The sequence below is a fragment of the Macaca fascicularis genome, chromosome 3, assembly GCF_037993035.2.
Source record: "Macaca fascicularis isolate 582-1 chromosome 3, T2T-MFA8v1.1".
In the NCBI taxonomy this organism is placed as follows: Eukaryota; Metazoa; Chordata; class Mammalia; order Primates; family Cercopithecidae; genus Macaca; species Macaca fascicularis.
Window position 1 is genome coordinate 177,362,662 of NC_088377.1, and position 13,758 is coordinate 177,376,419.

At 45.3% G+C, this 13,758-nt stretch overlaps 1 protein-coding gene and 1 long non-coding RNA gene across 9 annotated transcripts in view; one reads left to right on the forward strand and one right to left on the reverse strand.

The window, feature by feature from the left end:
* LOC141409935 (uncharacterized) overlaps positions 1-13,758 on the forward strand; it is a 250,137-nt gene that overhangs the window by 6,364 nt on the left and 230,015 nt on the right. The window contains exons 2-3 of one of the 7 annotated variants that reach the window (XR_012432911.1): positions 2,599-2,672; positions 6,609-7,393. The exons of 5 other annotated variants lie outside the window; for them this stretch is intronic. This is a non-coding gene — a long non-coding RNA (uncharacterized lncRNA). Of the gene's footprint in view, positions 1-2,598; positions 2,673-6,608; positions 7,394-13,758 lie in introns of those variants that run through there. One more of the 7 variants, XR_012432912.1, reaches the window with a different exon arrangement.
* Positions 1-13,758, reverse strand: part of SLC13A4 (solute carrier family 13 member 4) — a 46,799-nt gene that overhangs the window by 3,377 nt on the left and 29,664 nt on the right. For both annotated transcript variants that reach the window (XM_005550864.5, XM_005550863.5), the window contains exons 9-14: positions 10,413-10,532; positions 9,191-9,292; positions 7,376-7,477; positions 6,586-6,683; positions 6,247-6,371; positions 875-1,036 (exon numbers count right to left, since the gene is read on the reverse strand). In XM_005550864.5, coding sequence (XP_005550921.1) covers positions 875-1,036; positions 6,247-6,371; positions 6,586-6,683; positions 7,376-7,477; positions 9,191-9,292; positions 10,413-10,532 — 709 coding nt within the window. The remainder of the gene's footprint in view (positions 1-874; positions 1,037-6,246; positions 6,372-6,585; positions 6,684-7,375; positions 7,478-9,190; positions 9,293-10,412; positions 10,533-13,758) is intronic.

The following is a 13,758-nucleotide window of genomic DNA, read 5'->3' on the forward strand; positions in this document are numbered from 1 at the left end:
CTAAGGTGTTTTTTTTTCCTAGGGAAGATAATTGTTTTATATGGGATTTGAATCCATGGTCCTGCTCTCAATGTTGCCAAGTTTTAACTGCACTCTCTTGCTCACACAAGCAAGATGACGGAAGGGAGAAGTTGGGGTCATCTGAGCAATGAGCAGAGAGTGTGGGGCTGGGGTTAGAAAGAGCAGTAGGAGACTATGTTGCTGGGGTGGGGAGGGGCCTTCATCTCCTGGATTCTGCCTCCCAGAATGGGACAGATGAAGCATTGGGTCGGATGCATCACCTTTCAGGCTGCTTGGCCAGGCTAAGAACTGGCCATTGCTCCCCTCCCCTATTCCATTCACAACAAATTGGTCTGAGGCTGTGGAGCAAAGCTGACCTTGCTCCCAATCCTCAGAACTTCCCGGAGGACAGTGAATCTCAGTGGAGGCTGTGATGATTGTCTGAGTTGTGATCTCAGTCTTTGCAGCTGTGTGTGTTTTACCTCCATTTTCTGTGGCTACCTCTTTGGCCCTACTCAGGTTTTATCTCAGGAGAGAAAGGTTGATGATGATTGCGGGGAATTGAAATGATAGGGTTTGAAGATTATTTTGTATGTTCTTTGGTTTCTACTCAGGGCTGCCCCTAAACTAATCCTACTCTTTTGGACAAGGATTTCTAGAACTCTTGCTGTGATTTATTAGTGAATCCTTTTATTTGCTAGTTGCTATTTGAAAAACTTCATTTTTCAAAATGGGAATTGAACACCAATCAGTGAAGGCTGTGGGCAGTAACCAGAGGAGAGGCTACAGCCACAGAAGCTGCCCTGAGCTAGGCCTGCCACTCCAGGCCCCTGGGACAGCCTGTTTGGACATCTGGGAGCCCCGCGCTACTCACCAGGCTGCACAGGATGGGCAGGAAGATGGTGATGGTTGCTGGGTTGCTCACAAACTCAGTGACAATGGACACAAGGATGCATGCCAGCAGGGTGACAGCCCATGGCGGGAGGCTGCTCAGGGACAACATCTGGTTCCCTATCCATGTAGAGAGGCCAGAGCTCTGTAGGAAGAGGTGTTACAGTAAGAAGAAAGGAGGAGAAACACATCCCAGCTAGAGTTCTTAGAATTCAGAAGGTCAGGGATGTTGGAAGGCTGGACCACCAGGGATCCTCTGATCTTTAGTCTGAATGGAGCCAGAGGGGTTCATGATTTTTATGATTCGATCATTTTTGTAGCTCAGAAAATTGGTTTTTATGATTGTACAACATTTGGTCTTTCGGTTTCATCATGGGGCATGGAGAGCCACCCACCCTAATTGCCATGATCCTTCTTAGGACTTTGCCATGACAACTTGTCAGAGGTTGGAGATCTTTGCTCCTCAACTTCAATCTCATTACCCTTTCTCTAGCCTCTGACATCCTTACCCTGTGCATTGATTCGACAATGCCCTTCACAGAGGGCCAAGTATAGCCCTTTATTCAGCTTTTGAAATCAGTTTATTTTGTTACCTAAAAACGGGAAAAATGTATCAACATCTGTAGATAGTAGCCTTTCCTGTCTTTTTAGGGAGACGAGCAGGCAGAGCTGAGCACTGGAGGTTTTACAGGAGTAATAAAGTAGAGAGGGATAAAAGTATATTTCCATTTAGTGGAGAAGGTGCCTCCTAAGTGCCATGGAGGCTGGTCATTCAGCCCCAACCTGTTTTAGGTTCAAATCCCATCGTGGCTGACATTAGTTCTACTATCAGGATTTTTTTTTTTTTTTAATTAAGATGAGGGTCTTGCTCTATTGCCCAGGGTCCAGGATGAGTGCAGCGGCATGATCACAGCTCACTGCAGTCTCAACCTCCCGGGTTCAAGCAATCCTCCCACCTCAGCCTTCCAAGTAGCTGGGACCACAGGCACATGCCATCATGCCCTGATCTTTTTATTTGTAGGGGCAGAGTCTTTCCATGTTGCCCAGGCCCGTCTCAAACTCCTGAGCTCAAGCAATTCTCCCACATTGGTCTCCCAAAGTGCTGGGATTATAGGCGTGAGCCACCTCACCTGGCCTGCCAGTGCTTTTTGAAGACACAGATACGAAGGCATATTGACCATCCTGAATTTATTCCACTAGCAACAGTTACACACATCCACTTAAATAAATGAACATTCTGCCTGGGTGAGGTAGCTCACACCTATAATCCCAGCATTTTGGGAGGCTGAGGAAGGTGGATCACTTGAGGTCAGGAGTTTGAGACCAGCCTGGCAAACATGGTGAAACACTGTCTCTACTAAAAATACAAAAATTAGCCAGGCGTGGTGGCACGTGCCTGTAATCCCAGCTGCTCAGGAGGCTTGCTTGAACCCAGGAGGCAGAAGTTGCAGTGAGCCGAGATTGTGCCATTGCACTCCAGCCTGGGTGACAGAGTGAGATTCTGTCTCAAAAAAATAAAAATAAAAATAAAAATAAATAAATATTCCCACTTGTAATGATTCATTTGGTTGTAAGATGTTCACCTGCAAATAGGGAGGGCTATTTCCGTCTCCTACAAAATGAAAGGTATCACTGAGTATTGTATTAAAAATTCCAGGTTGCCATATGCATCCTGCCTCCCTTCCTCTGTCTCTTCTGTGTTGACAGGCTCTGCCTTTTCCCATGGTACCGTAGAAACTGCAAATATAATGACGATATGGAGAGCAGGGGCAGAAAGCAAGGTGAGACATTTATGATTCCTCAAGCTCTTAAGTCCTGCTACACATGTTTTACTCTTAAAGACCTCCTTCCCTACACTGTCAGCATGTTACTTTTTCTCCTCTCTTCCAAATTCATCAAAAGCTCATTTCATCTCTATAGTACCCTGGCTACCTCCTGGCGAGCTCATAGACAACTGACAACCAAAGGCCTTCAGAATTCTCTCTGTTGTAGCCACTTCACCTTGTAGAACTTTTCTTCCTTTTCTTCCTCTCAACTGACTGAGAGCTTACAAACCCAGTCTGTGCAGACTGCATCAATTAATGCTTGTTTCAGAGCCCCAAGGCCTCCAGGAACTCTTTAATTGTTCCCTCTGGTAACACATTAAACCTCACTCATTGGACAGAGGCAGGGGAGGAAGAGCAGTTAGTTGAGTGGAAATGGTACATTATATAAAGAAATAGAGTTTTACTTAACATGTTATCCAAATAGTACTGGTAGGTAAAGTGAAATAATTTTTTTTTCTTTTTGAGACAGAGTTGCGTGCTGTTGCCCAAGCTGGAGTGCAGTGGCAGCATCTCAGCTGACTGCAACCTCCGCCTCCCAGGTTCAAACGATTCTCGTGCCTCAGCCTCTCAGGCAGCTGGGATTACAGGCGTGCACCACCATCCCTGGCTAAATTTTTTTTTTTTTTTGAGAGGAAGTCTCACTCTGTCGTCCAGGCGGGAGTGCAGTGGTGGTGCGATCTCAGCTCACCGTAACCTCTGCCTCCCGGGTTCAAACGATTCTCCTGCCTCAGCCTCCCAAGTAGCTGGGGTTACAAGTGTCCGCCACCATGCCCGGCTAATTTTTGTATTTTTAGTAGAGACAGCATTTCACCATGTTGGCCAGGCTGGCCTCAAACTCCTGGCCTCAAGTGATCCTCCTGCCTCAGCCTCTTTTAAGTGCTGGGATTACAGGCGTGAGCCACAATGCCCGGCCTAGTGAAGTGAAATCATTTAGTGGCAATCATTTTTCCAGCAGAACGATTTTATACTATAATTTGAAATACATTAGACTTCAAAGTTAGAAAAAAACACAATCAAAGGAAGTCTCAATTTTTTAAACTCTTGTTATGAAAACATTTTACAGTGGATTTTCTTCACTAATGTCAAAACTGAAATTATTTCAAACTCAGTAGGAATGACATATGCTACCCAAATTATTACTAAAATTAGCAGAGGCATAGGCTTTACAGAAATAACTGTACTATCTCTAATATGTGCACAATTTTTTTTTTTTTTTTTTTTGGTGGCAGGGGATAGGGTCTCCCTCTCTCCCCCAGGCTGGAGTCCAGTGGTGGGATCTTGGGTCACTGCAGCTTTGGACTCCTGGACTCAAGTGATCCTCTCACCTCAACCTCCTGAGTAGCTGGAACTACAGGTGCACACCACCACACTGGGCTAATTTTTGTTTTTGTAGAGATAGGATCTTACTATGTTGCCCAGGCTAGTCTCAAACTCCTGGACTCAAGCAATCCTCCCGCCATGACCTCCCAAAGTGCTGGGATTATAGACGTGAGGCACGGTGCCCAGCCCAATTTTGGTTAAAAAAAAGTAAAACATTGCCAGGCCAATCTTGTCAAAGGCCAAAACTAACAACTGAAATTAAATAAAGATAAATATAAATATTCCGAACTTGGAATGAGAAATATTGATAGCATATATATAGGATGGGTTGAAAGTCTAGTAATGATGAACAGTTAAAAGAATGAAGCGTTCTAATTGACTGCAGTTGTAATATAATTGTTGACATGAGTGCCAAGGATGCTTTATAAAAGCTTCCATAAAAATGCAGGGTGCTGCTTGAATCAGAGCTGAGAAATGGGGCTTGGGTAATGTAACTACTCTGCTTGGCAGTAGACTGGCCACCCCGTGGACCATGTTTGAATAAGGCCAAGTGTAGTGAGTCCTGAGGAGAGAGACCCAGATGGTATGGGTCACTACTTCTTGATTTTTTCATGTTAATAATTATTAGCTAGGAGAGGGTCCCAGAGAACAGAGCTAGAGCCAGCAGTGGACAGACAACATGCAGAAGACCTGAGCTGAAAATAAGGAACAACTATTCTTTGTTCCCTGCACAGGGAGTACCTTGTCACTGGAAGTGTCCAAGCCAGAGGTGCCATGGAGGGAAATCTCACCATGGGCAGGAGATAGGACTCATGCTTTCTAAGGTTCTCCTTAGTGTAATATTCTGTGACCTTCTTATTAATAATGCAGATAGTATTTTAGGCCATCAAAAGTGAACCAAGCCGGGCGCAGTGGCTCGTGCCTGTAATCCCAGTACTTTGGGAGGCCAAGGTGGGCGGATCACTTGAGGCCAGGAGTTTGAGAACAGCCTCACCAACATGGTGAAAATCCGTCTCTACTAAAGTACAAAAATTAAGCTGGGTGTGGTGGTGTGTGCTTGTGATCCCAGCTACTTGGGAGGCTGAGGCATGAGAATTGCTTGAACCTGGGAGGCAGGGGTTGCAGTGAGCCGAGATGGCATCATTGCACTCCAGCCTAGGTGACAGAGCAAGACTCTGTCTCAAAAAAAAAAAAAAAAAAAAAAAAAAATGGGAACTAAGTTTAGCATGGGATAATGCACGTAGACAAGCTGGAGGGAGAAATAGTCTGAACCTTAACCTAATTCATTCTTAGGACTCTTTTCTATTTTAGGGAAGGCTAACACTTTAGGAAATTCAACCATCCCCTCACATCCCCACCCCACTTAAAAGATCTCATCCAAACTCCTCCCAATTAGAAAATCAAGAAGCATTTACATCAGCTTTAGCCTAGATTTTCCAAAGGGGCTCAGTCTATGTATTGTGGACAGATAGTTCACCATGTGTCACTTGAAATATCTCTGGTCCCTTACAGAGTTCTCCTATTACCACTCCTATTACCGATGTCCATCTCCTGTTACCATCTCCTATTGCCACTGTCAAATCCCAGAAGGAGATGGCTACAAACTCCAATAAACCTTTTGCTTATAGCAGCATGGGCCCCATAGATGAAGTATCGATGCCCATGTATCATGATTGTGTGGCACAGCCGATCTGTTCCTCTGTTTCCAGTAGTGCTAACTGAGAAGCTTAGGGCAGGAGGGGACATCCATGCTGCTCTATTGCTTCCCTTCCCAGGGACTCGGTGAACATCTACTTCTCAGGTCCATTGAGTCTTTCCTCCCATGCCCATAATGATTCATTAGGTAAAGATGCTGGAAAAGTATTTCACCCATAAGAACAGAAATCAAGCCAGGCACAGTAGCTCACGCCTGTAATCCCAGCACTTTGGGAGGCTGAGGCAGGTAAATCACTTGAGGTCAGGAATTCGAGACTGGCCTGGCCAACATGGTGAAACCCTGTCTCTACTAAAAATACAAAAATTAGCCGGCATCATGGCGCACACCTGTAGTCCTAGCTACTTGGGAGGCTGAGGCAGGAGAATCACTTGAACCCAGAAGGCAGAGGTTGCAGTGAGCTGAGATCATGCCACTGTGCTCCAGCCTGGGCGACAGAGCAAGACTGTCTCAAAAAAAAAAAAAAAAAAAAAAAGATTGGAATTCAAGAATTACCTTGCTACCAGAAGCCAGAGCATAGCCTCCCCCCACCAGAATGACAATCTCCCAGGGCATGGTCTTCTGGAAGTCCTTCCAAGTGATGATGGGTTCGGTCCCCAGTGAGTGCTCCTGATTCTCTCCTGGATTAGAGAGAGATGTAAAGCCAGATAAACCCTGATAGGCGTGATTTGTGGAGATAGGAACCTAATTGGTGAAGTGGATGATTTGGGATACTGCTATTTCGGGGGGTGGGAATCTGAAGGACCTTGGTAAATCTCTTTGGGAGTATTAGTCTGATTTGGGGATTCTTCAACTAGAGCCACCCCCAGTTTCTTCCCTTGATCCTTCTCTCACCATCATTCTTTTTCGCAAAGCAGGGCTTCTTCGCTGGAATAAGGAAGAGGAGGAAGCCAAGGAAGACAGACACTGTGGCATCAGTGCGGTAGCCTTTCCTAGTAAAGAGACAAGCATCGCTGAGGAGAAGGGTCAGGAATTTTCAGGAGTAACACGATGTCTCGGGGCAGTCTGTGCTAACACAGTGCCTCTTTTTAGGACTTAGTCTAGAGGTGAAATTAACCTTAGTTCTTGCCAGTTGCTGCCATGCTATCCACAGTGGATTTAATGGGCAATGGTGAATGTCTGGAAGCAGGGCCTGGCTAGAGTAGATGTCTTGGTGTGAATTTGTGAGCCCGTTAATTGGGGCAAGTCCTAGAAGGAGTGATCAGGAGTGAAGATGGTTAGATAAAGGAGAATAGAAGAGGATGAGACCTCTTTCCTATGAAGGCCACACCTCCATGTGCCTCCCTTCTCAAGTGAGAAGTTGGTCTCTTTTCTTTACAGTTGGTACTTTATAGATGTTTTCTCCTTTAACTCTCATAACCACCTATGAGGTAACCAAGCTTCCAAGAGCTTATGTAATGAGACCACTTGCGGCACTGGATCCCAGCCCCAGACCAGGACTCCAAAGGGAGTTTTTCCTTCCTGATCTCACACTGCAGCCTCCCTAAAAAGAGTGGATTCCCCAGGGAATGAAATCTTCCTGGCTTCATATCTTCCCCTGAGAGTCTATGAAGGATGCCAGTAGTTCTTGCCTGAAGAATTGGGGTGAGGGAGTTGTTCTTAAGGAGGAAATTATATCACTTACTTTTCAAAGAAAGAATCCCAGCCAGGGACAAAGCCAGGCTCCCGGGTAAACCACAGTACGGTCATCAGGATGAAGAAAAATCCAGTCACCATTTCAGGGTAGCTATAAAATAAAACAGAAAGACCCACTCAGGAACTGAGTAATTTCTCCTAGCTTTTTCACTTTGCTTCTGGAAGCTTCTGTATTTAGAGTTTCAATACCCTAGACATAAAACACACTCACTGCCTAACCACTATGAATGGCTGACAGTGAGATGAGGAGAAGACTGAGTGGCCCCAGAAAACATGACATTAACCATGTTCCCTGGAGAAACTTCTGTGGAAAGGGCAAGAGAACACAGCACTGTACATTTATAAAATAATTTCAAATACAGCCTACAAGGAGAGTGCCGTGAAATAGGCACCCCCAAACACTGTGCTGGTGGGAAGAGGAATTGCTACAACCTTTTTGAGACCATTTGATGATATACATCAGAAGCCTTAAAGTTGGTCATTCCCTGGCCGGGTGTGGTGGCTCACACCTGTAATCCCAGCACTTTGGGAAGCGGAGGCGGGCAGATCACGAGGTCAGGAGATGGCGACCATCCTGGCTAACACAGTGAAACCCCGTCTCTACTAAAAATACAAAAAATAGCCGGGCATGGTGGCGGGTGCCTGTAGTCCCAGTTACTTGGGAGGCTGAGGCAGGAGAATCACTTGAACCCCAGAGGCGAATGTTGCAGTGAGCCAAGATTGTGCCACTGCACTCTAGTCTGGGCGACAGAGCGAGGCTCCATCTCAAAAAAAAAAAAAGTTGGTCATTCCCATCATCTAACCAGAAGTGCATACTGAGACATTTATTACCTATTAAAAAATGGAAGCATCCTGTATATCCAATGATATTTCATACACTGAATACATTTTGATACAACTCTATGTTAAAATGAGATGCATCTACTGATAATCCTGTTTCCACAGCAGAGTTAAGGACATGGAACATATTGTACACTGTTGAGTTGAGTACAGTGTTGAGTTGAGAAAGGCAAGGTATACAATGGTTTCGGTGTGGACTGAATTTTACCAAAAATACATAGAGTTTTGCACAAAAAAGCATGGAAAGAAGTGTCAACATTTGTTAACACGGGGTGCTAAGAATTCAGTCAATTTTAATTTTTTTCTTATACTGTCTTGTATTTTTGAAATGTTCTACGATGTACATGTATTCCTTTTATAACTTAAAGCTTTAAATAGGACAGTGTCTACCTGGATTGTGTTATGCAAAGTTGTGTGTGCCAATTGCCATAAAAGGAGAAATAGCACTAAATAGGAAGCTGGGTCCCTGTGGAGAAGCTGATAGAAGTGGCTGAGGGTTGGTTAGAGATTTCTTGGGCCCTCGGTCTCCAAGTCTGTCTTTGATACTGCTTTTTGCCCTAAATATAGCACAGCGTCTCCCATCTCCCTGGGAGTGATAACTGGACCACTGTGGTGGCATGTCTGAGCAATGAGAGGAGGCCTGGCTTTGGAAGGAATTCACATTTTCCAAGAGGGTGACTGTGCTGTCTTTCCCTTCTTCTGCCTCCGTCTGCCCCATGGTCAGCACTCCACCCCATGCCACGGCTATACCTTGGACTCCAAACGGAGCAAAGGGAAAGGGTGGCCACCTGAAATCTGGGCCAGCTTGGCTTTGGCATTAAATAGCATCTTCTAAATGCCTGATTCAGAGTTGTGGAAAATTCTCCCAGTGTCAGGGGCTGTCAAGAACAAGGCTCCTCCTGTGCTCACTTTACCTGCTGTGTTTCTGCTGGAGGAGGAGAGAAGAGGAATGGCTGATTTTTACCTAATGTCTCCCAGCTTTTCATATTCTTCTTGGATCCTCTTCTCTGACAACTGTTCCCTTTTGGTCTTCTTCTTCTTGCTCAGAGAGCAGGTCTCTTTAAAACTGAGAGGGGAGAATGAGCAAATGATGAAAGAAAACACACTTCTGAGGCCCAGAGATCAAATATTAGGTATTTACTAAACCGCTCGCCTGCTGCGGTCACTTTTCTCCTCTTCACATGCTCTATCCCTCTATCCCCCACCTATTCATATGGCTTTTATCTGCCACATTATCCGGACCCTCATCAACCTTGTGCCCTAGACTATTGGGGATATCCATCTGGGTCTGTCTCTGGTATATTGGTGTGAAGTGATGTCTCAAGGACTTGTGCACGTGTATTCGCGTGGGGTCGTTTCTACCTACTTGTCTTTTACATAAGTAAAATAATTAGTGTAATGTGGTATATGTGTCTAGGTATATAAACTACAACTTTTACTCCACTATGTGTCTAGATGTATAACTAACATTTTTACTTCAGAGAAGCTTTGTCTCTAGCCAAACACACACACAAACATCTGCATATATGGAACACACAGTGTTAGTTTTATATTGGCAATACTGGAGTTAAGAAGTATATAGACGTCATTGGTTTGACAACAGTCTGAGTAAAAAGAAAAGTCAGAGAACATTTCTTGACCAATGGGAGCATATGGACTAATAGCAAAACATTATATTATCTTCCCTTTATGTGTTTGAAACTGATCAAATTTGGAGTAGACTGACTTGTTATTTTGAGGCATTTGAGCATATTTTATTCAGGCTACTAAGTATAAATCACCCATGCCTATAAAGTTAAACCTAATGCAAATTCTACTTGGAGTCATATTTTTTATTTCTTATTTCTTGGAGTAATTGGAAGTACTCTATATGCTTTGAGAGCAATAAAACGACATTAAATACTCTTCACGTCAGACTTTGTATAAACTGGACAGGCTCTCTAACCATTTAGTTGGAATTAAGAACATTTCTTGTGGAGCTGAGAGTGAAGTACAGAGTTCACAAATATTTAGAATGTCTAGAAGAGACAGCGCCTGACTCTCAGTCCAGGCCACTGCATTCTCCTTGGGCATCCTCTGTGGTTACCTAGCAGTCCCCCTTGCACAGAGCCATCCGGGGCCCATGCCATGGCCTTTGGATCAACAGGGGGGCCTCAGTGCTTTGCTGAAAGGGCCCTGGGACTCACTTGCAGCCTAGGAACAGCCAGTGCATCCAGAACCAGCTGACCACCAGCATGATGAGGGATATGGGGAAGCTGAAGAGGAACCAGGTGCCAAAGTTCACCACCTCTGCGGCTGGATACTGGCTGGAGGGTAAAGAAGCAGGTCAGCAATTAGAAAAGGGAGGGTTTCCATATGGTATTTTGGGGTAGTATGCCAAATGCTCCCTAAAACATACAGCTGGGCTAAGTGGGGAGATAATGATAACAGTATGGTAAAACATTGTCTACAGACTCATTTAGTTGACAGTTGCAACTGTAGAGAGCCCAGACAAGAATCATGAAACTAGCTAAGAAAAGGAATCAAAACAACTAAAATTCATATTGTTAAAGTGTATTTACTTTGCACTCAAGAGAATGACTCAGGACGTATTTGCCCTTAAAGATTCTGCTAAGTTTATTCATCTGGTTTTCAAGACAACAGAAAAAGGAGCAGCTTGGTATACTTTGTTTCTAAAATCACCAAAGGAATGTAAGTTTTGACTGGGGGACACAGTTCTGGAGAATTTGAAGCTCTAGGGCTTAATGAAGTTTTTAGATATTACAGTGCCCATAAGAGAACCAGGACTTGCAATCTCCAAATCTTTATTAAACATCCACTGGTCTCAGGGTAGAGGGGATTTGTTTGGCGAACTGCTCATTCATCAGCAGGCAGAGCTGTGGCTCCCCAGCCCAAGTGTTGTTTCCTGTGGAGCCTGGATGGACCAGGCCGTTTGAGCCATGGCTTTTGCCTAGACAAGGCTCAGGCCTAAATGACCTACGCTGTGTTTTCCCTGGGTCTCTGTTTTCGGGGCTGGGTGTAAAACTCCTCTAGGTGTGAGACATCCCTCTATCAGTGATCCCTTCTCGCAGATCTTTAACTTCCCTCTCATCTGGATCATCCCTACCAGCATTTAAATGTCTCCCATCTTGAAAACTCTTTCTTGACCCTGCTTTCCTTTCCTTTTTTTTTTTTTCTTTAAATTATTATTATTTTTTTCGAGACAGAGTCTTGCTCTGTCGCTCAGGCTGGAGTGCAGTGGTATGATCTCAGCTCACTGCAACTTCTGCCTTCTGGGTTTAAGCGATTCTCCTGCCTCAGCCTCCCAAGTAGCTGGGATTACAGGAGCACACCACCATGCCCAGCTGATTTCTGTATTTTTAGTGGAGATGGGGTTTTGCCATGTTGGCCAGGCTGGTTTCGAACTCCTGACCTCAGGTGAGCTGCCTGCCTTGGCCTCCCAAAATGTTGGGATTACGGGCATGAGCCACAGTGCCCGTCCTCTACTTTACTTTTATTATCATCCCACATCTCTCCTTCCCTTCACAGTCAGTTCTCTATTTTCTCACTCACCAGAATCCTCAACTCACCAGAATCTGGCTTCTCCCACCACTTGACCAAGGTCCTCTTGCCTACATCACCAGTAACCTCCATGTCACCAAATCTAATGGATACCTTTTCATCCTTACTTTGCATCATCATTCATTGACATTAAATATTGTAGGCACTTCCTTTTTTTTTTTTTTTTTTTTTTTTTTTTTTTTTTTTTTTTTTTTTTTTTGAGACGGAGTCTCACGCTGTTGCCCAGGCTGGAGTGCAGTGGCGCGATCTCGGCTCACTGCAAGCTCCGCCTCCCGGGTTCCCGCCATTCTCCTGCCTCAGCCTCCTGAGTAGCTGGGACTACAGGCGCCCGCCACCGCGCCCGGCTAATTTTTTTGTATTTTTTTAGTAGAGACGGGGTTTCACTGTGGTCTCGATCTCCTGACCTTGTGATCCGCCCGCCTCGGCCTCCCAAAGTGCTGGGATTACAGGCTTGAGCCACCGCGCCCGGCTCCTTTTTCTTGAAATACTTTCCTCCCTTGGGTAGAGTGGCACTAGATTTCCCTTTCCTCTCTGCTGTCTGATACTGTTTCCTTCTGTCTGTTAAATATGTGAGCTTTATATTTATGTCCTCTGTTCTCCTTACTCTGTATATTCTAGGTAATTTCCTCCACTCCTGTAACTTCCCGTACCAGAAGGCAAAATGAATATGTGGCCCCTTTACCCAAAGGTTATTATGAATATCCAGGCAGGGACAGCAGAACATTAAACCAAGCATGACGCCTGTCTGGGCATGGTGGCCCGTGTCCCAGTACCGGTGGCATGCCCATGGCCCCAGCCCTGCAGGCTGCTCACTTCAAATCTATGCCTTCAGCCTAAACATTAATATTTCCCTTGAGAGTCACAGGTCTGTTTTCACCTGGACATCTCAGCCTCTATGCCACTTTTTCCAAGACCCCATTCCTCCTCTTTCCCCTCTATTCCTTCACCTGCTGAGGGCAGGGGCCTGAGAGGCGCAGACAGCCTTTCCCTCTCTCAGGCCCTGTCTAACCTTCCTGAGACCCAGCAAGTGACCTCTGAGTTTCCCTTAAACCTGACTGTTCCTCCTCCCCACTGCGCTGTCAGCCAAGCCACCGGCTGCCCTGGACAACTTTGCAGCAGTGTCCTGAATTGCCTTCCTGCTGTCTGCTTTCTCCTTTCCAATCTGTTCCCCCCCCCCCTTTTTTTTTTTTTGTCTTTTTCATCCAGAATGAGTTTTCAAAACTATAAATCTGACCACCTCACTAACTGCTTAAAATTCTTTAAAAGCATCTCAAAGCCTTTCAGATGTGGTCCAAGTTCCTCAGTGGGTCTTGCCAAGCCCTGGAGATCTGCCCGTGCAGCTCCCTGGCCTCCTCTTACCCTCTGTCGTTTTCTTTTATGTGCTCTGCTGTCCTGCCTCGGAGCCTTCCTACGCACTGTTTTCTTTGTCTGGATAATCTCCCTTCATCTAGTTTACTCCCGTCCTTCAGGTTTCCACATGGTCACCTCTTTAGGGAGGCATTTCCTCCCAGCAGATGGGCGAGCTCCCTGAGCAGGGCTCTCCCTGCAGAGTCTTAGACTTCTCCAGTCTCACTTAGCTCTAATGACTTGATTTTCCCCTTTTTTTTCTTTTTAAAATTTTTATTTATTTATCTATCTATCTATCTATTTATTTTTTGAGATGGAGTCTTGCTCTGTCACCCAGGCTGGAGTGCAGTGGTACGATCTCAGCTCACTGCAACCTCTGTCTTCTGGGCTCAAATGATTCTCCTGCCTCAGCCTCCTAAGTAGCTGGGATTACAGGCACCTGCCACCATGCCTGGTTAACTTCTGTATTTTTAGTAGAGATGGGGTTTCACCATGTTGGCCAGACTGGTCTCAACTCCTGACCTCAAGTGATCCACCCGTCTTGACCTCCCAGAATGCTGGGATTACAGGTGTGAGCCACTGTGGTGGGACTTTTTTTTTTTTTTTTTTTTTTGAGATGGAGTC